Source organism: Enhydra lutris, unplaced genomic scaffold (genome assembly GCF_002288905.1).
Source record: "Enhydra lutris kenyoni isolate GAN:26980312 unplaced genomic scaffold, ASM228890v2 scaffoldscaffold52, whole genome shotgun sequence".
Classification (NCBI taxonomy): domain Eukaryota; kingdom Metazoa; phylum Chordata; class Mammalia; order Carnivora; family Mustelidae; genus Enhydra; species Enhydra lutris.
In genome coordinates this window covers 3,828,085-3,854,364 of record NW_019154136.1, presented here as the reverse complement: position 1 = coordinate 3,854,364, position 26,280 = coordinate 3,828,085, and the positions used below count along the sequence as shown (strand labels likewise).

The window sequence follows — 26,280 nt, the reverse complement described above, 5'->3', positions numbered from 1 at the left end:
AACAATCTACTGTACTGACCAGTTGAACAATACAAAAGAAGTCACTTTGGTTGTTTGTTTGTTTGTTTCTGGCTTTTACGGAACTCTGGTGAGATGAATTAGGTGAAGCCAGGTCAGTAAAGGTCTAAAGTAAGGGACTGCCTTGTTTCTAGTTCTGCTTTGTGGGCAAATATCTTGAGATTATTTTTGTGGATTTTTTGAAAATTAGGTTAGTTTTCTTTTTAATTTTGGATTCCCCGGATACATATCTAAAAAAGGGAACTAGAAAGCACAAAAGGAAGAATAAAAAGGCCCGTTTGGTCTTGATCTCAGTGATCTGTTCATAATAGTTTCCTTTGCAGGTGGCTTTAGAAAAATATGTGAGGGGGCTGAAGGCACAGTCTCTTTCCTTCTTTGGCCCTGTCGTGGTTCAAGCTCCAAATCCCCTAAAACGTTCGGTGGGTCACCGAAGGCACTCTCTGATAAGATTCTGGTCTCAGTCAGCTCGTGGCCTGTTCTGTGTGAAATAAAATATCTTGGCCTTTAGTGAAGGGATTCCAAGCCTGAATGTGCAAGTGAAGGGGGGTGTCTGGGAGGCCTTGGACACACTCACATCACCCTTGCTACAACGCAGGATGGGGCCTGCCCTACAGTGAAGGGAGATCCGGGCTCCCTGTAGATGCCTCTTTGTGTAGCATGTGGAGCAATTGTGTGTATAATGGGAACACTGGCAGGTTGGAGGGAAAGTAGGATTTCATTCAACCCCCGCATCCAGAGCATCCTGAAGCCTCCACATCCGTCTGCATTCAAATCCTTTGAAACACAGAGGCTGGCATACACAGGCTCATAAAATCCATGTTTCTTGGGGGCTTGGCCCCCAGGCCCTGCTGCAGACACCCAGCTCCACTCCATAGTGCCACAAAGCTGCATCACAAAGAAGCCTGTTTGCTGATACCTAGGGGGTTCGTCTGGACGGGTGGGAAAGCACACGGGAAGCTTCCAAGGGAAATGCATCTTGTGATTCTAAGTGATTAAGATTAGCATCTGAGCTCCTTTGGTGGCTAAATTCGAAACAATGGACTATTTTGTGGGCACACGTCTCCCAAAGCGTGGAGAGCAGGTGAGATGGAGAAGAGGGCTAATGAGCTGCTCGATCAGGTAGGATTCGGCCAACTTTCCTGGTCTCCATCCAGCAGACGAGCTCGGACCAGCCTGACCCGGCTCCTGGAAGCTTTGAACAAAATGCCTATGAGTTCAGATGATGACAGCGGTTCAGAGCCCCCTTATCCTTTGTTGGTTAGGCGTCCCAAGCCCTTCCACACGTAGAATTTATTTTCTAATACTGTTACTTCTAAATTAGATGGATGAAAAAGTTAACAAAAAAACTTGAACATCTTACAGATTTCAGTGGAGTTGATAAGCAGTCGAGGTTGCCACAGGGGTGGTGGACTGCGAGGAGTTCCTCCCAGCTCCCCGCCGTGTGCTGGTGTGAGGCTGAGGCCGGGCTCTGCGCCAAGGCGTCGGAGGTTCTGAACACCTCTCAGTTCTCAGGCCCCACTCGGTTCGTTTGGCAGTGCTGGGTGGTTGGCCCTGGGGTTGCTCAAGTGACGGTCTTAGAGTAGGTACGGGGTCGTCTTCTAGCAAGCCCTGCTGCCACAGAGTTGTTCACGGGAACGTTCTCATTTTTAGATATAAACGAGTGCGCCGTGAATAGCCATATGTGCAGCCTCTACGCCAATTGCCTCAATACCCAAGGGTCCTTCAAGTGTAAATGCAAGCGGGGGTATAAAGGCAATGGACTTCAGTGTTCTGGTAAGTAGCGCTTGCTCGTGGCATCTTAGCTATCCGCAGTAAAGTGTTCTTGCCAAATCTCCTTCCTTCCTCCCTTCATTTGTCTCTGCGTGTGTGTCTCTGTCTCTCTGTGCACGTGTGATAGCTTGTGCGTGCCCTATTTGAAAATTTTCACTCTGCCTCAGTCTTCTCCGCTGATCAGACCACACCTTCATCACTCACTGAAGTTGTGGGCACCGAACTTAAAGTCCAGCAAAGGTCCTGGATATTTCTCTGGTCACAACTTACTTTCAAATACTGAAAATAAGCTTTAAGGACAAATGGCGCCATGTGAATGTTATCCGGCAGGATGGGGGAGGTTATGGTGCGGTAACAAGCCGTCCTAAAACAGCAACGCCTCAGGACCACACACTTTTGAACCACATGAGTCCAAACTTCTTCCAGAACACACAACCAAAAGTGTGATGAAGCTGACGTCATTTTATCAGTCGTCCTCAAACCTACATTCACATTTTTTTAAAGGTTTTATTTCTTAAAAAAAAAAAAAAAAGATTCTATTTCTTTATTAGAGAGAGAGGACTAGCGGAGGAGGGGCAGAGAAAGAGGGGGAAGCAGATTCCCCACTGAGCAGGGAGCCCCACGCAGGGCTCGATCCCAGGACCCTGGGATCATGACCTAGGCCGAAGGCAGACACTTAACCGACTGAGCCACCCAGGCGTCCCTGATTCACATTTTTAGCAAAGAGTCCCATTTTCCATGTTCGTGAATTCCTTAATGCTTAGGTGCCAAAATCTTAAATTGATAAACCAAATGTATAACCAGAAAATGTCCCTGCTGTGAACAGCTAGGACAACAGTAGTGGGTTACTGCTCACTCATACTGTGTCCAGGGAGAGTTGTCCAGGGTTTCTTCTCAGTGTGGTCACTTAGGGAGCCACGCCGGCAGAGGCATCATCCTACGGCACCGCAGTGTCAGTCTGAGGCCTTGCCATTTGTCACAGCGGGGAAAGGAGCACCAACAACCACACAATCGCTCTCAGTTCACTCAACTTGGAAGTAGGGACGAAAAATACGTCATTCCCCCCCCTTGTGCCCAAAAAAGGAAACTGGAAGTCCCGAAGAGGACCAGAATGTGTACCAAGGCAGGCTGGCAGGGGCGACGGTGTGGTTGCTGTCCTGGCAAGTGTCTCACAGCGTTGAGTCACGGGTCTATCCAGCTGCCCTTGTCACTTTTAGCGCCGGTTTATGGTGTGCCTGGGTCTGTTGACTGCCCCGACTCTGCTCCCCTGTGCGCCCTTCAAAGACTCCCCACATCTTCCGACACGTGTGGCTGCAGGCTGGGCCTTGACCTGTCCCGTACCCTCGGGCGGCCAGTGGTCCAGATGACACAGCAGAGAGGCCACTCCGATGGCAAACACAGTGTCCGCGCTGTGACCGACTCTGAGCAGCGGAGGTGTAAAGGCTCCCGGTGCCCCGTGGGCTGTGGCTGAGAGCGGCCGGACAGGAGTGTGTGCAGAAGGAAGGGGAGGCGGGAAGTCACATACTCTGAGGAATGCTGGAAGAACCGGGCCACTTCTCGTCTGGAAGAAACAGCGTGGAGGAGTATAAATGGTGCCCACGCATATTTCAAGCGATGTGGAATAAATGCGACTGCCCAGAGGCGCCTGGGTGCCTCAGTCGGTGGAGCGTCTGCCTTTGCCTCAGGTCCTGATCCCGGGGTGGTGGGATCGAATCCCGCGTGGGGCTCCCTGCTCAGCGGGGAGTCTGCTTCTCCCTCACCCTCTGTGATCTCTCTTGCTTTCTGTGTCTCTCAAATAAATAAATAAAATCTTAAAATATTTTTTAAAAAGGTGACTTCCCAAAGCAGACTGGGACCAATAGGTGGAGCCTATATTCTCTCTTACGAAGGCTGGCCAGGTGTCTGAGAGTGGACGCTGGAGCCCGGCCGAAGGACACATTCTACAGCGCAGCCTCCCAGGTCGGTCTCTAGGCTCTCTCGGCAGGATTCCAGCCTTGGGCTGGAGGTGGGGTTACAGAGCCATGACCCCCCCACACACACACCGCCCCCCCCCACCCCGCGCGACCTTTAGTAAGTTGTCTTAAGCTCTCTAAACTCCGCTTTCTCCTGCGCACCTTGTGATGAGCCGGTCCGCGGGCGCCCCCTGGCTTCAACAAGGCAGGGTGGACAGTTATGCAGATCTTAGCGCCCCCCCCCCCCCCCCCCCCCCCCCCCGCCGCGGCCCGGGCTCCCTGCACGCGGCCATGCACTTTCTCTAGAGTACTGCTCAGCCCCTTTGCAAGGACAGCCCTCAACCAGTGCGCCCCAGGAGTCTGGACAAATACCCTGAGTGGTCGCAGGATGGGACAGTTCTGAGATGTGTTCTACATTGGTTCCCAGATGTCCCCAGCAGGACTGAGCCCCTTACCCACAGCGATTTCCCGCCCATTGAGGTACTGTCTTTAGCCTTCCCCCACGTCTGCCTCCTAGGATCACCTCCCATAAAACCCCCGCACCCAAATCCTTGGTAACTGTTTCCGGTTCTGCTTGGGGGAACTCTCATTCAGACAGGTACCTCTCAAGTGCATTGTGAGGTTCGCATGGAGGTAATCTAGGTAGAGAGCTTCGTTCTACCGAGCACATAGTAGATGCTCAGTAAGGTTGACTGTGGTTATTGCTATTCGTGCCAAGGGCCAGCTACTCTCGATCTGAAATTCTGTAATGGCAAATGCACACATGCTGTGCATGCAGAAGAGATGCCTCAGGAAAACACTTGTTGCAGGAACCGGACAACTCACCTCCGCATACCCACCCCCAGCCCCAGGCCTAAAAATCAAAGCAAAAACTGCCCAGAATAAACCTGGGGTCACCTTCCTTCCTGCTCAGTGAACCCCCTTGAAACTGGTTTTTTTTTTAAGATTTTATTTATTTATTTGAGAGAGAGAGCGTGTGAGCGAGTGGATGGGCAGAGGGAGAGAAGGGATCTGAAGCAGACTCCCCCGCTGAGCATGGAGCCCAGTGTGGGGCTCAGTCTCCTGACCCTGAGCTCATGACCTGAGCCAAAATCAAGAGTCGGACACTTAACTGACTGAGCCCCCCCAGGCGCCCCCACAATGTGTTACTCGTGTCCAAATGAAGGCAGTGTCCCAAAGCCTGCAGCCGGATAGCTGTTTGCTGCCCACATTTTCTATGTTGTCCCCTAGCGTTTTGAAATGATAAATCCCACATCAACACAAACATTTCTTATGTTAAGACTTCCGTTTTTCTTTGACCATCCAGCTTTAGGCGTATTCTTGGATAAAGCAAATGTTTCTGTATTCTGTGGAACCTCAGATTCCTCACAATGTTCTGTTTGGTACCTTGAAACCATTCGTTTCATCCCTGCCCATTCTGCAGCTGGATTTTTTCTTCATCTCTCGCCAGAATGTTTATTTAAAAGAGAAAACCGTCTTTGGGTCATTCACCGTATTACTTGCCCAGCCCTTTCCATTCTGCTTTGATCGTTTGTAAAATAAATAGCTGTGTCTCTGTTGAAAATTGATCTTAATAGACTCTTAACCACACTGCTGAAAGGATGGCCCCAGATTCACTCTAACGTGCGTAGGAAGGTCATGCAAACAAAATTGAGAATCCCGTTCAGTTAGCTTGCCGCATTACAAAACATTATATTGTAAAATGCATTTGTGTGCGCATGAATTGCTGTCACATAACATACAGCACTGATATAGCAACTTCTATTATGGGTTCATTGTTTTTGCAAAAGTCCAGACTCTGTGTTACAGTATGGAAGAGGAGTTAGGGGGTGTCCAGGTGGTTTGGTCGGTTAAGTGTCGGATTCTAGATTTCATGATCTCGGGGTCGTGAGATCCAGCCTGGAGTGAGGCTCCATGGAACCTGCTTCAGATTCTCTCTCTCCCTCTCCTCCTCTCCCGCCCCCAAGGGGGGAAAAAAAAAACAAGAGGAGTTAGTAGACTGTCCTTGTGCACATATGTGCCCAGGGGATGGAGTACCTTTTATGCAGACATGTATGGTTTCTTCCTGGTCTAATATATGTGAGTATTAATACTATACTGTTAGATAAATTGGTCTTTTTTTTTTTTAGAGATTTTATTTATTTATTTGACAGACAGAGATCACAAGCAGGCAGAGAGACAGGCAGAGAGAGAGGAGAAAGCAGGCTCCCAGCTGAGCAGAAAGCCTGATGCGGGGCTCAATCCCAGGACCCTGGGATCATGACCTGAGCCGAAGGCAGAGGCTTTAACCCACTGAGCCACCCAGGTGCCCCATAGATAATTTGGTCTTAATTTGACAGTAGCTCTACTCATTCTAAGCAAATCAAAACTTCAATATTACCTGACTTGGGTAGTGAGTCAATTTAGGAAAGGAAACGATGTCACTTTGTTACCAGGGGCGTGGCTTCTGGAGCCACATTACCTTGGCCTACTACCTGTGGGTTGTAAACAAGCAATTTCACCTTTAGGGCTCCAGTTTCCACATCTAAAAAATGCAGATAATGATATCTGGCCCTTAGTATTCTTTTGATGATTACATGAAATAATCCATATAAAAAAAAAATGCCCAGGGGCACCTGGGTGGCTCAGTGGGTTAAAGCCTCTGCCTTCGGCTCGGGTCATGATCCCAGGGTCCTGGGATCGAGCCCCACATCAGACTCTCTGCTCAGCGGGGAGACTGCTTCCTCCTCTCTCTCTGCCTGTCTCTCTGCCTGCCTCTCTGCCTACTTCTGATTTCTGTCTGTCAAATAAATTAAAAAAAAAAAATCTAAAAAAAAAAAATGCCCATATAAAGGGCTTGGTTCCAGCCCAGAATATATCAAATGCTCAATAATTGTGCACTAGTAGTAGGAGTGATCATGGCACTGGCTTCTTTTTTTTTTTTTTTTAAGATTTTTATTTATTTATTTGACAGACAGAGATCACAAGTAGGCAGAGAAGCAGGCAGAGAGAGAGAGGAGGAAGCAGGCTCCCTGTCGAGCAGAGAGCCCGATGCGGGGCTCCATCCCAGGACCCTGGGATCATGACCTGAGCCGAAGGCAGAGGCTTTAACCCACTGAGCCACCCAGGCGCCCCGGCAATGGCTTCTTTAGCAGAATTCAACAATTGTTCCCATCAAAAGCATTTCCTTGGTCATTAGAAATGTGCTCTTGATCTAATTCAATTTATAGACCACATAGTTAAGATCACAGGCGTGGCTACAATGGGCCATTCCAACTTTCTTCTTTCGATTATAATGGAAACCTTAGACGTTTGGAGGGATGGCCTGGAAAAATACCTTTTTAACTCAGTAAAAGATTTTCAACATTCTGATGATGAATTTTAAAAATAATAGCAAACAGGGGCACCTGGGTGGCTCAGTCGGTTCAATATCCAACTCTTGGTTTCGGTTCAGGTCATGATCTCGGTTGTGGGATCGAGTCCCGCACCGAGTTCTCTGCTCAGCACGCAGTCTGCCTCAGACTCTCTCTCTCTCTCCCCATCTCCCTCCCTCTCTCAAATAAATAAAGAAATAAACAAAACCTTTTTATAAATAAACAGAACAGCAAACAGGCCAAATATATGTTCCGCACTAATCTTAGTAATGGACATGTATTTGCCCATTTAAACCTCACAAAAACCCTATTCTTCCCCCAACTTTATAAATGGGTAAACTGAGGCAAAGAGGAGTCAAGTATTGGTTTGAGGACAAATGCCCAGAGGATGCAGGGAAGTGGGCTACGGGGCTATGTGCTTAAGCACAGGTTAGGTGTGTCTGTGACCTGTGGCTACTCCTCGGGGACGGAGAGTGCTCGTGGGCCACTCCACAGCAAGCTGCCGTGGCTCAGCCTTTCTGCCATCCCAGCCCTGCCCTGTCTGCTGGGCCCCATGTCACAGTACTGTCCTCACCTGTGATGTAGCCTCTCCTCCCAGCACCATGCGCAGAGTTCAGATGAGAGGAACCTTTCTCCTGCCGGGTGGTTTGAGATCATCTGATGAACCAAGCCCAGGTGAAGGAGTGTCAGAGTCCTGTTCCTCTTGGCAAAGATGTTCTCACATCATAGTGATCTTCTCTAAAGTTAAGATTTTCAGGTAGGTAGAAGTTTTTGACAAAGTGGATATTTAGAGAACTCTCCAATCTCTCCGAAGAGAAAATGTCAGTAGAAGATGGGACTGTGATTCTGAAAACTCTGAAATTCCCTGTTTTTAGGTCCGCGATCCCCACACGTGCCCGTGACCCTCCTACTGTAACTTCTCCTCCCACGTGTTTATATTCCCAAGAAGATGGTGCATTAATCAAGAAATGTTTAAGAGACACAGTCACCGGTTAAGTCAAGTTTGAAACAGCAATATCTAGATAAAGCCACATCTATCAGGGCGCCTGGGTGGCTCAGTGGGTTAAAGCCTCTGCCTTTGGCTCAGGTCATGATCCCAGGGTCCTGGGATCAAGCCCCACATCGGGCTCTCTGCTCAGCGGGGAGCCTGCTTCCCCCTCTATCTCTGCCTGCCTCTCTGCCTGCTTGTGATCTCTGTCAAATGAATAAATAAAATCTTAAAAAAAAAAAAAAGCCACATCCATCCATTCATAGTCCTACATATGCCTAGCTTTTTTCCCTTGCCCCAGCTCTTTTTACATACTAAAGCGGTGAAATTGTTGACACCACAAAGGTTGTGATGGTTTGATTTTTTTTTTTCCCATAGGAAAAAATGGAAACTTCAAAGCAGAAATTAAAAGTACATGATTAGGTTTGCCTGATGTGGATTAAAACCCTCTTCCCCATTATTTAGTAAAGGTCCTTAGTTTTATGTTACTGATTGCATGAAGAAAATTTCCAGGGAATGAGTGTTTCCTGTTAATTTTTCATGTGAGGTCTTGGGAAAAGACTCAGGGAACCGTTGACAAAATTACACAGTGGGACCTCCAGAGGAAGGGCCATATGATCAGCGCCTTCCAATCAAAGCTTAACGTGCAGTCTCTTGCAGAGCGGATCTGAAGATCGGGAAAAGGAGTAACGATACATTACTTGTATTACTAGTAGCTGGTTTCCAGCCCGTAAGTACGGACTGTCACGCTGATAAGCGGCTCGAACATTTCATGGAAAAGGGAAATGCAGCTCTTGCCATACAGCTTTAGATTGATTTCAAACTGAAAGTGATGTGTTAATTAAGAGCATATATATGTTCAAAGCATTGTTCCTCCTTCTTTTGATTATCCCAAATATTGTAGACTTCTTCTCGTTTATTCTTCTATTCTTTGGTACAGATCAAATCAGCCAAATGGTGGACAAGAAACTGAGTGGGAGAAGAGATTAGAAGATTTCTAAGACAAATATTCTAATAAAATCCCAATCCAGTTTCTTTTTCTAGAATTCTTTATAGGCACTAGACTTAATGTCTACTCCCTTATTTCATTTTCCTCTAAATTATGTCCAAGTAGTAGCGTTGAGTGAATTGGTTCAGGCGTTATCAGACCCTTTCTTGCCTAGTCTTAGACTGGCACATGCCAAGGTATTTTATAAAAGGACAATATATCTGATTTTAGAGATCACTGTTTTTAATTCTTTAAAAATTACCTTTTTTGGGGTACCTGGGTGACTCAGTTGGTTAGGCATCGGCCTTCAGCTCAGGTCATGATCCCAGGCTCCTGGGGTGGAGCCCCACATTAGGCTTCCTGCTCAGTGGGGAGTCTGCTTCTCCCTCTCCCTTTGCCTGCTGCTCCCCCCTTCTTGTGCTCTCTCTCTGTCAAATAAATAAAATCTTTAAAAACAAAATTACCTTTTTTTTTTATATCGGTTGGGTATTCTTAATTATCATGAGTAGATCCCTGGAAAAGGGGCATGTATCTTTGGACCTTAGATCTCAAAGAATTTGAACCAGTCTAGAAAAAAGTAATCCATAACCCTAAAACAGGAATAAACCTGCCATGTACATAGGACTGGAAAAGGAGTCACTCATCTTCTTGACCCTCAAATTCTAACTTTGCCCCGGTAGCTGAGTGACTTTAGGCAAGTGACTCAGCATCACCCAGTTGTGTCATCTACAGAATAGAGGTATTGGGCTAAATGACCATTCTACCTCTTGTGTTCTTCCACACAAACATATTCTGCCCCCACCAGGGACATTGGTTAAGGGGGGCGGGCAGTAAGAAGAATCAACCTGGAAGTGTTGAGATTGTATATATATATTTTTTATTTTTATTTTATTCATATTTTAAATATATGTTATATATATGTATGTGTGTGTGTGTGTGTGTGTGTGTGTATATTAGGATTTTATTTACTTATTTGACAGAGCGAGAGAGGGAACACAGGCAGGGGGAGTGGAAGAGGGAAAAGCAGGGTTCCCACTGAGCAGGGAGTCTGACACAGGGCTCGATCTCAGGACCCCAGGATCATGACCTGAGCTGAAGGCAGACGCTTAACCAACTGAGCCACCCAGTTGCCCTATTTTATATTTTTTAGAAGTGCATTTCTAAAAGCAACTTAATTTACTAGTGAGAAATAGAAAATGAGTGTAAGATAGTAGATACAGAAGCCTCTCTAAATATTCAATAAATAAAATCATTTAGTTTTAGATAGTAGTTGATTGAAGTGAAGAGATTCAAATGGGGAGAGAGAACAGAGAAGAAAAATTGGGTCTGTATACATTGAACCATAAATCACCACTTTTAGAGGTTATAAGTGGTCCATTATTGGCAGTTTATATGGTTCAAGCTATCGCTATCGCTGTAATCATAGAACATCAAATTTGGACAAATCAGTAGGTTGCCCGAACAACAGCTTTGAAGAACATCAGTATGAATGCAGAAAGAGTAGAGGACCTGGAAAACCCTTCACTGTGGGATCTGTAGCCCACCTTGGGAGGAGAAAGTATTTCACTGCAGTAACTTCTGAAGCAAAACAAAAGCATGTCCTCTAATGAAAGGTAGCTAAGATACTACCATAACGTTGGAACTGCTTTAAATAGATGCAAATATAGTTCTTCCTAGAATAGCAAGTGCTAGTGGGGCACTTGGCTGGCTCAGTTGGTAAACCATGCGACTCTTGATCTGAGGGTCGTTGAGTTCAAGCCCCATGTTGGGCATGGAGCCTACTTCAGAAACATTGAGAGGTAGAGCCTTATGTGGGTTGATTCTGGAAACATTCATTTACCACACTTTAAATGTTACATTTTTCGTGAGGGACCCAATTAACAGCCAATGTGAAATGTCCCACCTTGATTGTTTATTTTAGTTATCCCTGAAAATTCTGTGAAGGAAGTCCTCAGAGCACCTGGTACCATCAAAGACAGAATCAAGAAATTGCTAGCTCACAAAAACAGCATGAAAAAGAAGGCAAAAATTAAAAATGTCATCACAGAACCTTCTGGAACTCCTGCCCCTAAGGTTAACTTGCGACCCCTCAACTCTGAAGAGACTGTTTCCAGAGCTAGGAACTCTAATGGAGGAAAAAAACAGAAGGAAGGGAGAAAGAAAGAGGGGCTTGAGGACGAGAAAAAAAATGAGAAAGCCCTGAAGAACCACATAGAATGGGAGCAAAGCCTTCGAGGAGATGTGTTCTGTGAGTAACATTTTTGTTATTTTACACATTTTATGAAAAATGAGTTGTGACTTCTCCTGGCAGGTGAAAGAAGAAAAGACAGCTTTGTGCCTGAAGTAAAATTAGGTTCCGTGCTGATCCTTAAGAAGCAGGGTTCTTTGTAAGCTCTGGATAGCAATATCTTCAGCAAATCCCAAATCAAATTTGCTGCTGTGGGAAACAAGGGAGGATCGGTCTTTTCCCCTTTCGGGGGTAGGGTGGGGAGTGGGTTCCTATTCGATACAGATTCTCTTTCTGCCCCCCACCAAGCACACATGCTTACTCTACAAGCATAGTTGTCTGGCTACCTAGCTGTCCACACAGTGCACCCCCAAACCAGAGAGACCCCGGATCCAAGCAGATCTCCCAAGCTCTGCCTTTTTACTCCTTGAAGGCACTTTGAATCAGCCCGCTCATTGCAAGGGTCCTATCACAGTGGCGTGGCTACAATTTAAAGGCCCAGATGACAGTTGTAGGGAGAAACATTCTGTAGATGAGCTTAAGTTTTCCCATGAACTGGATGACTGCCCTTCTCACTGGTTGCTCTATGGGACCCCACCAGGAGTCTCACCCCTCCAGGGCAGTTTCTAGATAACCAACCACTGTGCGCGAGTGTGCGCGCGCGCACGTTCCCAGGCTGAGACTTTGCATTTCTTTCTCGCCAGGCGTTTGTTGTTGCCTGTTTTTTGCCTTTTGTGTCCTTGGCTCCATGGCTGTTAGATTTAACCAAATGAAAAGTAGACCCAGGCACACCTATCCAAGAGCTACCATACCAATGGCATTATCGTCTCTAATAGAGAGTGAAAATCTCAAGAATGTGTATTTCCAAACCCTGCTGAGAAGGGGCGTGTTACTAGTGTAGATGCTTAGGACATCTTTGGAAAACGATGTTCTAGACAAGCGAAGTGAAACCAATGTGAATGCTTTGGGGATGTTAAGGAAACTCTGTTCTAACATACTCTATAATTAGAATACATGAGAAAAGTCTCCTTGTTCAGTCGTCCATTCATTTCCTTCTTAGCGTATGAGGGTTCAGGGTTTTTCTTAACTGACCAAGTGTTCTTTATTAGCCCCTAAGGTGAATGAAGCAGGTGGATTGGGTCTGGTTCTGGTCCATGGAAAACTTACATCCAGACTCGAACACAAAGGTAAATAATACTTTTTCCCAAGCGTCTGCTCTTTGACAATGTCGCATGTCATTTAATGTCTTTGTACGATGAGGTATGAATCACTGCTCCATTCCTAAACACCCAAGGGAAGAATCAGAACATCCTGACACACAGTGCGAGTATGAAAATAGTAGACCTTTACGTGATTAGTACCCGTGGTGACAATATTGGAAGGCTGTCTTCTCTCCACCCCTCCTGCCCAACACCTAGAGTGATGGGTCGAGGCAGATAGTTTATATTTGAAGATGGAAGAAAATGACTCAGTTGCTTTAACTTCAACACCTGAGGGCCCACAACATGAAAAGTACCACATTCCGGGCCCAAGCAACGGTGTCCCTTACCCATTGCCACAGTAGTGCTGCGTAACAAACAACCATAGACCCTCAGTGGCCTACGGTGATAGAAATTTCTTTTTGCTTAGGAGTCTGGATCAGCTGGGTAGTTCTGCTGATCTCAGCTGGCCTGGATGGGGCTTACCCATGTCTGCAGTCAGCGTGGGCCAACTCAGTGACTTGGCCGATCTTGGCTGTGCCTCTTGCATGCCTGGGGCCTCAACTGAGATACCATGGCTGACTCACCTCTGCTCCAGGTGGTGTCTCATCCTCCAGCAGGCCAGCCAAGCTTGTTCTCGTGAAGCAGTGGCAAGGTTCCAAGGAAGCGAGTGGAAGCACACAGGCCTTTTGAGGTCTAGGCTCAGGACTGGCTCAGCATCGCTTCCGTATTCTGTAAGCCAAGGCAAGTCAGGAGGCCGGGCCAGACTTAAGCATTGGGAATGGTGCTACAAAGTTAAATTGTGAAGAACATGGCTACCAGGAGTCTTTTTTTTTTTTTTAAGATTTTTATTTATTTATTTGACAGAGAGAGATCACAAGTAGGCGGGGGTAGGGGGAAGCAGGCTCCCCACTGAGCAGAGAGCCCGATGCGGGGCTTGATCCCGGACCCCGAGATCATGACCCGAGCTGAAGGCAGAGGCTTTAACCCACTGAGCCACCCAGGCGTCCCCCCTGTCTTTTTTTCTTTAAGATAACAATAATTTGTCCAGAAGGACCACACATATTTAAACTGAAAAAGAGTATCTGATTTGACACTGTCCTTAATGCCATTTCATTTGCCATGATCTGTGCTCCATGCAATTGTGGTGACTTTTTTAAATTAAAATTTGTTAAGTAGAGCCCCCGAATGCCAGATGGTTCAATAAAAGGCCACTAAGGAAATTGAAATGGAGAAATGTATTTTTTTTTTTAAAGATTTTATTTATTTGTCAGAGAGAGAGGGAGAGAGAGCGAGCACAGGCAGACAGAATGGCAGGCAGAGGCAGAGGGAGAAGCAGGCTCCCTGCCGAGCAAGGAGCCCCATGTGGGACTCGATCCCAGGACGCTGGGATCACGACCTGAGCCGAAGGCAGCTGCTTAACCAACTGAGCCACCCAGGCGTCCCATGAAATGGAGAAATGTATTAGTCACCGGCCCTGGAGGATCATGGCACATCTCGAGGGCCACACGGGGAAGTCGAGGCAGGGTGCTTAAAGAAAGAGAGACAGGACCTGGGGCACATGCCCTTATAAGTGTTCATGTATGGAGTGCTTTGGGGTTCCCGAGCTAAAGCTGGATTGGTCAGTTCAAACCAGAAAGATCAGGATCTTGTTGAGCTCCAAGGGAGTCTTATCAAAGGAGTTCACCCTTAGGGTCCCCTGAGAGGATGGCCCTGGGAGACAGGGCGGACTGTTGATCACAAGAACTGTTGGGAAGTCATCTCAAGAACTTATATTTCCTTGTGACTCAGCAGGCTGCCCCTAGGGCTTGCACTGGCAAGAGGGGCGAAGGTCAGTTTTAGACTCCTGTAGGCTGTTTGGCCAAACAAAATGGCTACCAAGGCAGCAGCACCATGGAGTAGCTTAGCTCAGTGCTCGACAGCAACTGAAAACGTGGCGTGGCCTTCCCAAGCTCCAAATGTTAGACATGTTTCTAATATCCTTAATGATTATGAAATGTACCCTTTTTCTTAGCAGATTTAAATATCTCAGTTGACTGCAGCTTTGACCATGGGGTTTGTGACTGGAAACAGGATGTAGAGGATGACTTTGACTGGAATCCTGCTGGCCGAGATAATGGTATTTAGATTTTACTCTTTTGTGCTCTGTGGTAGGACACAGGTAAAGAAGGCTCTCCAGTGATGTAGGGTTATTACTCTTATCTCTCGTTAGGTCAGGGTTGTTTGTCATGTTTGGAAACTTTTAGACCTTCCTGAAATCTCCCCTGAGGAGTGGCTAAGTTGGTTCAGCAGGTATACTCTGCCTTATCCCTCCTACCCCCACCCACCCACACCCAGGATGTTCCAGCAAAACTTCCATAGTAGTTCCTGCTGCTGAGAGAGAGAGATGCTGGAATTCATGTACATTTTTTTTTTAAGATTTTTAAAGGAAAACTATTTTTTTAAAGTAATCTCTATGCCAATGTGGGGCTCAAACTCCTGACCCCAAGGTCCAGAGTTGCATACTCTACCAACTGGGCCAGCCAGGAGCCCCAAGTTTATGTGCATTTTAAGAGTATTGTGAGAAAGATAAAAAGAAATTGTTCCTTTTCCCCAGTTTGCCAGCTAATGGTGTGCTGTAGCTTCTGTTTTTGCTTTTTGTGGGAAAAATCTGGAAAGGAAATATGACCTCTACCTGTACCTGAAGTTTTAGCAGAGTCACCCCTCAAAGTATCAATACCATAAGGAGCAATTGCTTACAGATTTCTTGCTGGCCACTTGGATTTTTCTCAACTTCAGCTCTGAGCTGTGGCATCCCAGCCCTTTCCACTTGATTGAACGCTACTGATGGGCCCTGTCTTTTCCCTTGGGTAGAGCATTTAGCTCGCAGCTCCCATTTGGAGCATAAATGGAATCCCTGTCTCCTGAGGCTAACAACGTGTTAGAGATAACAATGGGAAGTCCCCTGTTTACAAAGACGATTCACAAATGGCCCCAAAGTTCTCAGCCTTTGTGTCACTCAAAACGTACTTTCTTCCCTCCTGTGTCCCCTTCAGATCTCTAAGTGGGCTTGCCTTTCCCTACATAGTTAAATAGAAGAAACACAGGATGAATCAGCATTTTTAGAAGGATGAAATCTCAAGGACAGGTCAGCATGGGCTTTAGCTGAGAGAGAAGGGGAAATCTGCCATAGTGGGTCACCGAAGAGAGGGTGTCACTGGCAGAGTGGCTAGGTAAATGCACGATGCCTACATTTCAGATAAGCAGGAAATAATTTTCAGTATATCTCAGACATGCTCCTTAACTGAAATGCAGACTCTCCTGAGTGTGCTTATCTTTAGTTGCTGAATCTGGCAACTTGACCAGCTGGGAGAGAAGACTGGACAGTCCTGGCTTCCGCAGGAATTCCTTCTTTTCATTGAGACCCCATTCTGTGAGACCCCATTCTATGAGAATTTTTGCCCAGGTTCATCAAAGCCACAACCCGAGTATCAGAGATGAGCCATGACTGCTACCATGGGTTAAGAGATACTTAGGAGATGGATTGTAGAAATAGATGTGCTCCTGTCATCCTACATCAGAACTCAGACTGGTACGCTACAAGTGGTTGAGCTCCATGAAACCATTAGGACAAATTCATGTATGTTGTGGACTAAATGCCACACTACCTAATGAGCTGGCCGTCATACATATCATTGACTCTGGGGGAAAGTACATTCCCGCAACCAAGGTGGAAAGTTCTGGAACACAAGTTCTCCATCAGCTGCAAATTACCTGCAGTGCTAAAATACTATTTCATTAGATTCCTACTGCGTATCTGCTACCACCACACTTTGTGAATGCAGACAAATTCCTCAGTTTCTCTGCCCCTGTTTCCTTTTCTGTACCATAAAGGATTTCATCTTTGTGATCCCTAAGAGCCATTTTCGCATGTGAACTTTGTTCCTGTGTTTGAAATGAAAAGGATTTCAGCTTCCCCTCGAGGGCACTATCATTCATGTTCTTTTTTAACGGTTTTTAAAATTTTTAATTCCAATTATCATTCCTTTTCTATGCTGTTTAGACACTACAGGCAGACCCTATACAATGGCTCCATTAACTGGGTGCTTTTCCTCTCGCAGCTGTTGGCTACTATATGGCAGTTCCGGCCGTGGCGGGCCGGAGGGATATCGGCCGCTTGCAACTCCTCCTCCGAGACCTGCAGCCCCAAAGCAACTTCTGTTTGCTCTTCGATTACCGGCTGGCCGGAGAAAAAGTCGGGAAGCTTCGAGTGTTTGTGAAAAACAGCAACAATATCCTGGCCTGGGAGGAGACCGGAAGTGAGGACGAGAGGTGGAAGACTGGGACAGTTCCGTTGTATCAAGGGATCGGCACTACCAAGAGTGTAAGCGGAAAGAAAGCCAGTGTTAAATGAGATACTAACGTTGTTTTTCCATGATTCAGCAAACAAAGCAAAACACTCAAGTACCCAGGCACTGGGGCCACAAAGATAAGACTTTTTCCCTACAGCTACAAGAGTTTGCATTCTGGAGCAAAATGAGCAAGACAGTGGGTAAGCCCTGCTGGCGTGTCAGGCGCATGCGCATCGCGTGCCCTAGAGACAAGGTCTGTCCGGGGGTCTGGCTCCTCCCCAGCAGCCTCTCACTCCAGACTGCAAAATCCTTAATACGTAAAAGAATGTCTTGCTCATTTATTCAGTGCCCAGCACTTACCCCAATGAATGGAAGCTAGAAGGTCATTTCTTTGTTAAGATTTTATTTATTGATCTGAGAGAACGCTGGGGTAGGAGATAGAGGGAGAGGGAGAAGCAGGCTCCCTGCTGAGCAGGAAACCTGATGTAGGACTCGATCCCAAAACCCTGAGTCCATGACCTGAGCGGAAGACAGGCACCCAACCGACTTAGCCACCCAGGCGCCCTAGAAAGTCATTTTTTTTTAAAGATTTTATTTATTCATTTGACAGAGAGAGATCACAAGTAGGCAGAGAGGCAGGCAGAGAGAGGGGGAAGCAGACTCCCCGCCGAGGAGAGAGCCCGATGTGGGGCTCGATCCCAGGACCCCGGGATCATGACCTGAGCCGAAGGCAGAGGCTTTAACCCACTGAGCCACCCAGGCGCCCCTAGAAGGTCATTTTTAAAATGTTTTTTAGATTAAACTGAGATTGTGGCTGTTGTCTGGGGTCCCAGGACCATTCAGGTTCGTGGTTCCCTAGAAGTACTCACAGAATTCAGAGAACCTGCTGTATTCATGATTAGAGTTTATTACAGTGAAATAAAGTCAGCAGAGGGAAAAGGTGCTTAAGGCAGAGTCCAGGAGAGAGTGAGCACAAGCTCGTGGTAATCCTCCTTTAGGAGAATTGTACGTACAGTCCTTGGTTCTCCCAGCAGTGATGTGTGACAACACTCTCAAAATGTGGCCCACCAGCAAAGCTCACCCAAGCCTTGGTGTTCTGGGTTTTTGTTGGGGGAGGGGGGGTCAGTCTGCCCACGTGACAGCCTGCACAACTGACCTTTGTTACTCAGTCTGCAGCCTCTCCAAAGGTCAGATTTTTTCTTTGTGACCCAGGGCCCCTGCTAGAAGTCACATTGTTAGCGTACATTATCTGGCATGGGCAAAAGCACTCTTTTTTTTTTTTTTTTAAGATTTTATTTATTTATTTATTTGACAGACAGTGAGAGAGGGAACACAAGCAGAGGGAGTGGGAGAGGGAGAAGCAGGCTCCCGGCAGAACAGGGAGCCCAATGCGGGGCTAGATCCCAAGATCCTGGGATCATGACCCAAGCCAAAGGCAGATGCTTAACAACTGAGCCACCCAGGCACCCCCAAAAACACTCTTAAGGGACAAGATATTCCAAGGACTTAGAGGTTATCTCCCAGGAACCAGTCAAGAGCCAAACCTTTCTTTAGAATGTTCAGGGTTTAGACAATTTAGACAACCCAGACCTCCCGGATCAATCCTTTACTGTCCAGTGGGTTTAAGAAAGGAAATGGGAACAGCATGCGAGAGGAAGTTGGTCAGTGAGTTGAAACAGGAAGAACATAGGGTAAAAATGACAAGTGTCTATCAGGTTAGACTATCAGGAGGTGGCTGGTGCCCCTTGCAGGGCTTGTCTGGAGGGGAGCAGGAGGCCACCCTACAGAGACATGAGGAAGGAAGGGAGTAGAGCTTGGGAGGCAGCCACTGTGGACCCTTATGTAAGGCTCAGTTGAGGTGAGAAGGGAAGAGGTAGGGTGGAAGCTAGAAGGAGATACACGAACAGCTGAGTACCAACTAAGGGTTTGCAGAAGAAGAGCGATTAGTGGATCCATGAATCGGGATTCTATTGACACTTTGCTTGTGAAAGAGGAATGATTCATAAATATAAGGAAAATCCTGTTTTTTGATAATACACAGTAGTAGGAAACCTGGGGTCTAGGGTCAGACGTTATATTCAATATCTTTTTATCTATGTGTCACACTGAAGCAGAGCATCTTATTTAAAATACGTCCTGAGATCTGACTATAGATAAAATACACATTAGGCTATAGGTGAATTTTCTCACCATTCTTTCCCTCTTTCCCATGCTTGCTTAGTGCTGATGCACACATTGGTTCTAGTTTATGCAACATGTTTGCATTGATACAAACCCAACCCACATATTTACGTAGTTGTGGCTATAGCGTGGTTTGGGGACTGTGACACTGGGCTGTGCTATGCATAGTTGACATCCTGTTGGAGAATTGAAATACGCCTCCACATAGCATTCATCATGACTTCCATGACCGAATTTTTATACTGAGAAATGCTTTCTAGAACATGGTAGCTTGGGGGCGGGTAGTAGCATGTGCCATCAAAACAGTGGTTTGTTTTTTTTTTTTTTTTTTTAGTACACATTTTTGCAAATATGCCGCCAAAGAGCCCAGCGAGCAGGGACACTGTAACACAACACTGCTCTGTCAAGAGGGACGCTCGGGCCCAGCCAGGCCCTGACGCAGGCACCTATGCCCTGAACTCTTCCAGTATGAAGGGCACCCTTACTGGGGCGTACTGGAGGATGGGGATGCTGAATAAGGGGGGAGCGGGATGGGATTCATTCTCGGCTATTTGCTCACGCAGGCTTGAGGGAGGGTGCCCCTCCCTAGGGTGCCCTGCACTCCTGAAGGGCTAAAAGCAGCCCGGATATTAAGAGAGGACAGCACATTTTCACTTCCTCCTGGGGGCCATGGATATTCTTTGTACCCATCCAGTGCGTAAAGTCACCCATCTCTTCAACTTCCATGCCTGGCCAGGACACAGAAATCTTTACTAAGGCTGGAGTCTTGTTGCTAAGAATCTAGCGTCAGTAGATACCTCAGACAACCATTGGAAGAAACTGATTACCCATGATGAAATTGAATCAGTAATCAAGAATCTCTCAAGAAACACAAGTCCAGGATCAGACAGCTCGACAGGTGAATTCTTCCAAACATTCAAAGAAGAGTTAATACCTCTTCTTCTCAAACTGTTTCAAAAAAACAGAAGAGAAAGGAAAACATCCAAATTCATTCTATGAGGCCAACATTGCCCTGACACCAAAACCAGATGAAGATACCACAAAAAAAAGAAAACTTCAGCCCAATATCTCTGATGAACATAGATGCAAAAATCCTCAATAAAATATTAGCAAACCGAATCCAACAATACCTTAAAAAAATCATTTACTATGATCAAGTGGGATTTATGATGCAAGAGTGGTTCAGTAGTCACAGATCAGTCAACAGGATCCACCATATCAAAAAGAGAAGGGATAAAAACCATAGGATAATTTCAACGGATGTATTTGACAAGGTACAAGATCCATTCATGATAAAAATGCTCAACACCGTAGGTTTAGAGAGAAGACCTCAACATAATAAAGGTCATATATGGAAACCCACAGCTAACATCATCCTCAGTGGGGAAGAGCCTTTCCCCTAAAGTTGGGAACAAGACAAGGATGTCCACTCTCACCACTTCTATTCAACATAGTACTGGAAGTCCTAGCCACAGCAATCAGACAAGAAAAATAAAAGGCATCCAAATTGGTAAGGAGGACGTTGAACTTTCAGTATTGGCAGATGACATGATACTACATGTAGAAAACCATAAAGATTCCACCAAAAATCTATTAAAACTGACAAATGAATTCAGTGAGTTCACAGGATACAAAATCAATGTGCAGAAATCTATTGTATTTCTCTACACTAATAACGAGGGAGCAGAAAGAGAAATTAAGAAAACTGACCCATTTATAATTGCATCAAAAATAATAAAATATCAGAAAGAAACATAACCAAAGAGGTGAAATAACTACTCTGAAAACTATAAAATACTGATGAAATAAATGGAAAATGATATAAACAGATGGAACGATATTCCATTCTCATGGATTTGGAAAACAAATATTGTTAAAATATCCATACTACCCAAAACAATCTACAGATTTAATGCAATCCTTACCAAAATACCAACAACATTTTCCACAGAACTAGAACAAATAATTTTTTTTAAGATTTTATTTATTTGACAGAGAGAGAGAAATCACAAGTAAGCAGAGAGGCAGGTGGGGGGGGTGGGTGTTGGGGAAGCAGGCTCCCGTGGAGCAGAAAGCCTGATGCGGGGCTTGATCCCAGGACCCTGAGATCATGACCTGAGCCAAAGGCAGGAGCTTAACCCACTGAACCACCCAGGCGCCCCAAGAACAAATAATCTTAAAATTTGTATGGAACCACAGAACACCCCAAATAGCCTAAGCAATCTTGAGAAAAAAGAACAAAGCTAGTGGTATTATAATCCCAGATTTCAAGATATACTACAAAGCTATAGTAATCAAAACAGTATGGAACTGTCCAGAAAATAGACAAATATATCAATGAAACAGAATAGAGAACCAGAAATAAACCCACACTTATATGGTCAGTTCATCTACTACAGAGGCAAAAATACACAATGGGGAAAAGACAGTCTCTTCAACAAATGGTGTTGGGAAAACTGGACAGCTACATGTAAAAGAATTAAACTAGACCCCTTCCTTATACCGTACACAAAAATAAACTCGAATTGGATTAAAGACCTAAATGTTAGACCTGAAAACATAAAAATCCTAGAAGAGAGAAAAGCAGTAATTTCTCTGACATCAGTCCCAGCAACAGTTTCCTAAATGTCTTCTAAGGCAAAGGAAACAAAATAAAAAATAAACTGTTGGGGCTACATCAGAATAAAAAGCTTCTGCACAGCAAAAGAAACAATTAACAAAAAGTTAAAAGACAACCTACTGAGTGGGAGAAAATATTTGCAAATGACAACTGATACAGTGTTAGCATCCAAAATAAATAAAGAACTTATGCAACTTGGGGCACCTGGGTGGCTCAGTCGGTTAACCTTCTGCCTTTGGCTCAGGTTACGATCCCAGGGTCCTAGGATTAAGCCCCACATTGGGCTCCCTGCTCTACTACTTCTTCTCCCTTGGTTACTACTCCTACTTGTGCCCTCTCTCTGTGTGTCAAATAAAATCTTAAAAAAAGAACTTATGGGGTGCCTGAGTGGCTTAGTGGGTTAAGCCTCTGCCTTCAGCTCAAGTCATGATCTCAGGGTCCTGGGATCGAGCCCCTCATCGGGCTCTGTCCTTCTGCCACATCTTTCTTAGCTTTTTGGGGCTGTGCAGATGCTTTTAGGAGTGGCAGTGACCCTGTTTTCTCTGAATATAGTCCTCTCAGTGCAGATACTGACATCTGAAAAATACATTATTATATATGCAATGTCAATGCCTGTCCCTTCACCATAGGGGCTGATGAGTTCAGTCCCCCCCCCTTTTTTTTAAGTAATCTTTATGCAGCATGGGGCTCAAACTCACCACCCAAGTTCAAGAGTCTCATGCTCCACTGACTGAGTTGGCCAGGTGCCCCGAGTTCAGTTCTGTTTAATTGCTATTAAATAGTTTGATTATATCATTGACTTGAATGGTTTGAAGTAATTTTTTTTTAATCTTCTCCATTATTAGATCATTTTTGAAGCAGAACGTGGCAAGGGCAAACACGGAGAAATTGCAGTGGACGGCGTCGTGCTGCTCTCAGGCTTGTGTCCAGATGACCTTTTATCTGCGACTGGCTGAATGTTACTCTGGTCTTCTGTGTCTTTATGTTTGGCTTCTTACGTCCGTTCTCTGTTTTCTGATACAACATCATAGATCGCCCCACTGTAGAAATAACAAAATGAAAAATCATAACCTACCAACAGAAACATTATTGTAAGATGTCTTTCTTGTGGAAGATATGCCAATAGGTGCCTTTCAGTATAGTACCGCTCATTCATTTCTGAATTTATAAAATGTGGAAGTGTGGAAAAAGCTCAGCTTTCCTCCCTTCTCCCCCCAGCACCCCATCCTCCAGTATATCTGGTTTGTCTCCATGAATTGATGGACCTCTATAAAACATTTTTAGAATTATTAAAAAAAAAAAGAATACGGGCACCTGGGTGACTTAGTTGTTAAGCCATTAAGCCGAAGTGATCTTCAGCTCAGGTCATGATCCCGGAGTCTTGGGATCAAGCCCGGCATTGGGCTCCCTGCTCAGCAGGAAGCCTTCTCCCTCTCCCACTCCCCCTGCTTGTGTTCCCTTTGTTGCTGACTCTCTCTCTCTCTCTCTCTCTCTCTCTCTCAAATAAATAAATAAAAACTTTAAAAAGTTTAAAATTTAAAAAAAATTTTAAAATAAATAACAACAACAAAACCCCACAGGGAATTGTTTCTCTGACTTTTCTGGCACTTCTTGGAAACTGACATAGCAGATAGATTTTTATCTAAGTGGCTGAGCCTGATCTTTTATAGCCAAACTTGTATATTTAAATTCTTTGTAATAATATTCAACCAATCACCTTGTGTCATGGTTTAAGTTTTTCTAAGTAAGAAAATGTGTTGTTAATGCTCTGTTTCATTATATGTAGAATTATTTGATTTACTGGAAAATGTGGGTTTTCTTCTTTTTCTTTGGAAACACTCTATATACTTAAAACTTCGTAAAATTACTTCCTTTTACGGGAGCACAGGACTGCTTTATTAGGCCTCATAAGTGCAATGCAAATTAGCTTAAGTTGTTGAGCTTAAGGCCTCAGAGAAATATCTAAAACTAAATCAGGCAAGTATAGGGTTCAGAAGAAAGACCAACGCCTTCTTTTCTCTGTTTCTCTCTTTCAAATTCAGCAACAGCTTTGTATGGTGATGAATCTCGAGTATATTCCCTGTGGATAAACATATATTATGTTTTAAGATTCTGGGTCATAAAGAGAAGGTTCCCCAAGTATTTTCCTGTTGTCCCTTGAAGCAACGAAGGCCTTGAGCTGTAGGTGGAAGGAAGGAGAGAAAGTAGTCCACTTACTAACCTTTCATATGTGTAACCTCACTCTTAAAGTATTTTTTTTAAACTGAAACTCTTAATAATCCTTTTAAAAAAAATTTTAGTAACCTATTTTCTATCAATGTTCTCTTTAATACAACCAACACATACAATGTTTTATGATGGTAGGGCAAAAACATTGTTTTCCTTTAGTGTAAAGTAACTTTGGCATACAGTGCCTTGTCTTCAATGGCTGTAGTTGTATCTGTTAGGAAAACTGCTAGTTACAGAAACCGGAAAAATAGTGTTTCTAGTGAGACTAGATGAAGAGGTACCTAGTTAAGTCCAATCAGCCTGCAGAATTGTGAGAGAGAATAAAATGGTCATTTTAAGACACTAAGCTTTGGAGCAGTTTGTTATGCAGCAAGGACTAACTGATACAGATGGTTTCTTTTTTTTTTTTTAAGATTTTATTTATTTATTTGATAGAGATCACAAGTAGTCAGAGAAGCAGGCAGAGAGAGAGGAGGAAGCAGGTTCCCCGCTGAGCAGAGAGCCTGATGCGGGGTTTGATCCCAGGACCCTGAGACCATGACCTGAGCTGAAGGCAGCAGCTTTAACACACTGAGCCACCCAGGCACCCCGATACAGGTGGTTTCTAAGACTGTGACAGAACTCGAAGAAGAACCCTCTGTTTCTTCAGTGACCAAGGAAATTTGGGAGCTCAGTTATGGCTTAGAATAAAGGAAGATAGAAGGGAGAACTTGCAATGAAGGACCAGTGCCCCAGTGATCCAGGTTAAAGAAAGAGATGTTGAACCAGAAATGAAATAGGGAAGCCTGGAAATCATGTTATACATGGGTAGAGAATTATTGCTCAAGGCTGAGTCAAGTTGAATTGAATAATAGTATTTCATGTTTCTCTAATATCTGTAGCAGAGATTTCTAGTTGCCTTGTTATGCAGCAAGGACTAACTGATACAGGTGGTATCAGTTAGTTATCAGTTAACTGATACATCAAGAGACGATTTTCCATGGTCTCTTAGATTTTTTCCTTACTAGTATAACCATATAAATGTGTGTGTGTTGGGCGCCTGGGTGGCTCAGTGGGTTAAGCCTCTGCCTTCGGCTCAGGTCATGATCTCAGGGTCCTGGGATCGAGTCCCACATCAGGCTCTCTGCTCAGCAGGGAGCCTGCTTCTCCCTCTCTCTCTCTCTCTCTCTCTCTGCCTGCCTCTCTGCCTACTTGTGATCTCTCTCTGTCAAATAAATAAATAAATAAATTCTTTAAAAAAAAATGTGTGTGTGTTACTTGTTTTGTTTTGTTTTTTTGTGGGCAGGGAGTGGAATGTGCTGAATTAGAAGGCTGCATTTCCCAACCCCTCTTTCAGATGGAGAGCCTACTGAAGTCATTGGTGGGGCTTCCAGGAAGGATCATTAAAGAGGGTTGTCAGTTAGCAGCCTCTCTTGCCATTTCTCTTCCTCCTTCCTTCCTGCAATGTAGTTGGTTGTGAAGGCAGGAGCTCTTTGAGCTACCTTGTGATCATGAGGTCAAAGACCATACCTTATGGAGGGTGCATAGCTGGAAGAAACCTGGGTGCCTGATGACATTTTGGTATCTCTGTCCCTGTTCCAAATCATTCACTGTTCAACGTTTTGTTAAGTGAGATTAAAAATAAACCCTCTCTTGGCCTATGTAGGGTTTCAAACAAATCACAATCCAGACTCAAGTGACTACTCTTCCCTGACCCCGGGGGCTTCCCCTACCAATGATACCACAAGACCATAGTCTTGGGGGACTAACTCTTTGGGCCCTTAAATACCAACATATTGTTTTGAACTCTAGTCAATGGGCTATCATGTCATGGAGCCCTAGCCTGCACTAGCCCTGAGTCATACTTGGGTTCCTTTGGGGAACCTAAGGGCAGATAATTTAGCCAGGATCCATATCTGTTGTCCCTGGCCACTGCCCAACTTGAAACCCCCTTGTCATTCACCCCCTTCAACTGTCCTGCCCACACTGTTACTAACTTCCACTGTTTCTGCCCTCCATCACACACACGACACTGGTAAAAAAAAAAAAAAAAAAGAAAACAACAACAACAACAAAAAACTCTCCTCCATCTTAATTCTGCCAACGACCTCTCCCTCAGTTTAGCTGAGCTCTCTCCTGAGCAACCTCTGTCCTTGCGGCCTTAGCAAATGAAAGCTGCTTGTCCTTCCTCCCTGCGCACATGCCGGGTCCACTTGAAGGGGACACCCTTGTTGCTCCACTCTTGTTCACAATCTCCTATTTCTCTCTCCCTGTAAAGGCCACTGTTCCTTGAGGATACAGTGAAACAGCTCCATAGTCCTCTTGGCCCTTCCTTTCCATTGTCATCAACCAGTGTGGTGACATCTATGCAAATGACCCATCTGATATCCTAGCTTCACTGTTCTTTGACCTCTGTTCCAGTTACCATCATCTTCCTGGTCCCTG

The 26,280-nt window shown here is 45.1% G+C and overlaps 1 protein-coding gene across 2 annotated transcripts in view; it reads left to right on the top strand.

Moving 5' to 3' along the window:
- The window catches only part of LOC111157164 (EGF like domain multiple 6), a 57,676-nt gene extending 34,833 nt beyond the window's left edge, over positions 1-22,843 (top strand). The window contains exons 9-14 of one of the 2 annotated variants that reach the window (XM_022518438.1): positions 1,669-1,791; positions 10,991-11,317; positions 12,406-12,483; positions 14,513-14,614; positions 16,596-16,858; positions 22,473-22,843. In XM_022518438.1, the coding sequence (XP_022374146.1) occupies positions 1,669-1,791; positions 10,991-11,317; positions 12,406-12,483; positions 14,513-14,614; positions 16,596-16,858; positions 22,473-22,583 (1,004 nt within the window). In that variant the 3' untranslated portion in view covers positions 22,584-22,843. Of the gene's footprint in view, positions 1-1,668; positions 1,792-10,990; positions 11,318-12,405; positions 12,484-14,509; positions 14,615-16,595; positions 16,859-22,472 lie in introns of both variants that reach the window. The other variant, XM_022518439.1, reaches the window with a different exon arrangement.
- The last annotated feature ends 3,437 nt before the right edge of the window (positions 22,844-26,280 follow it).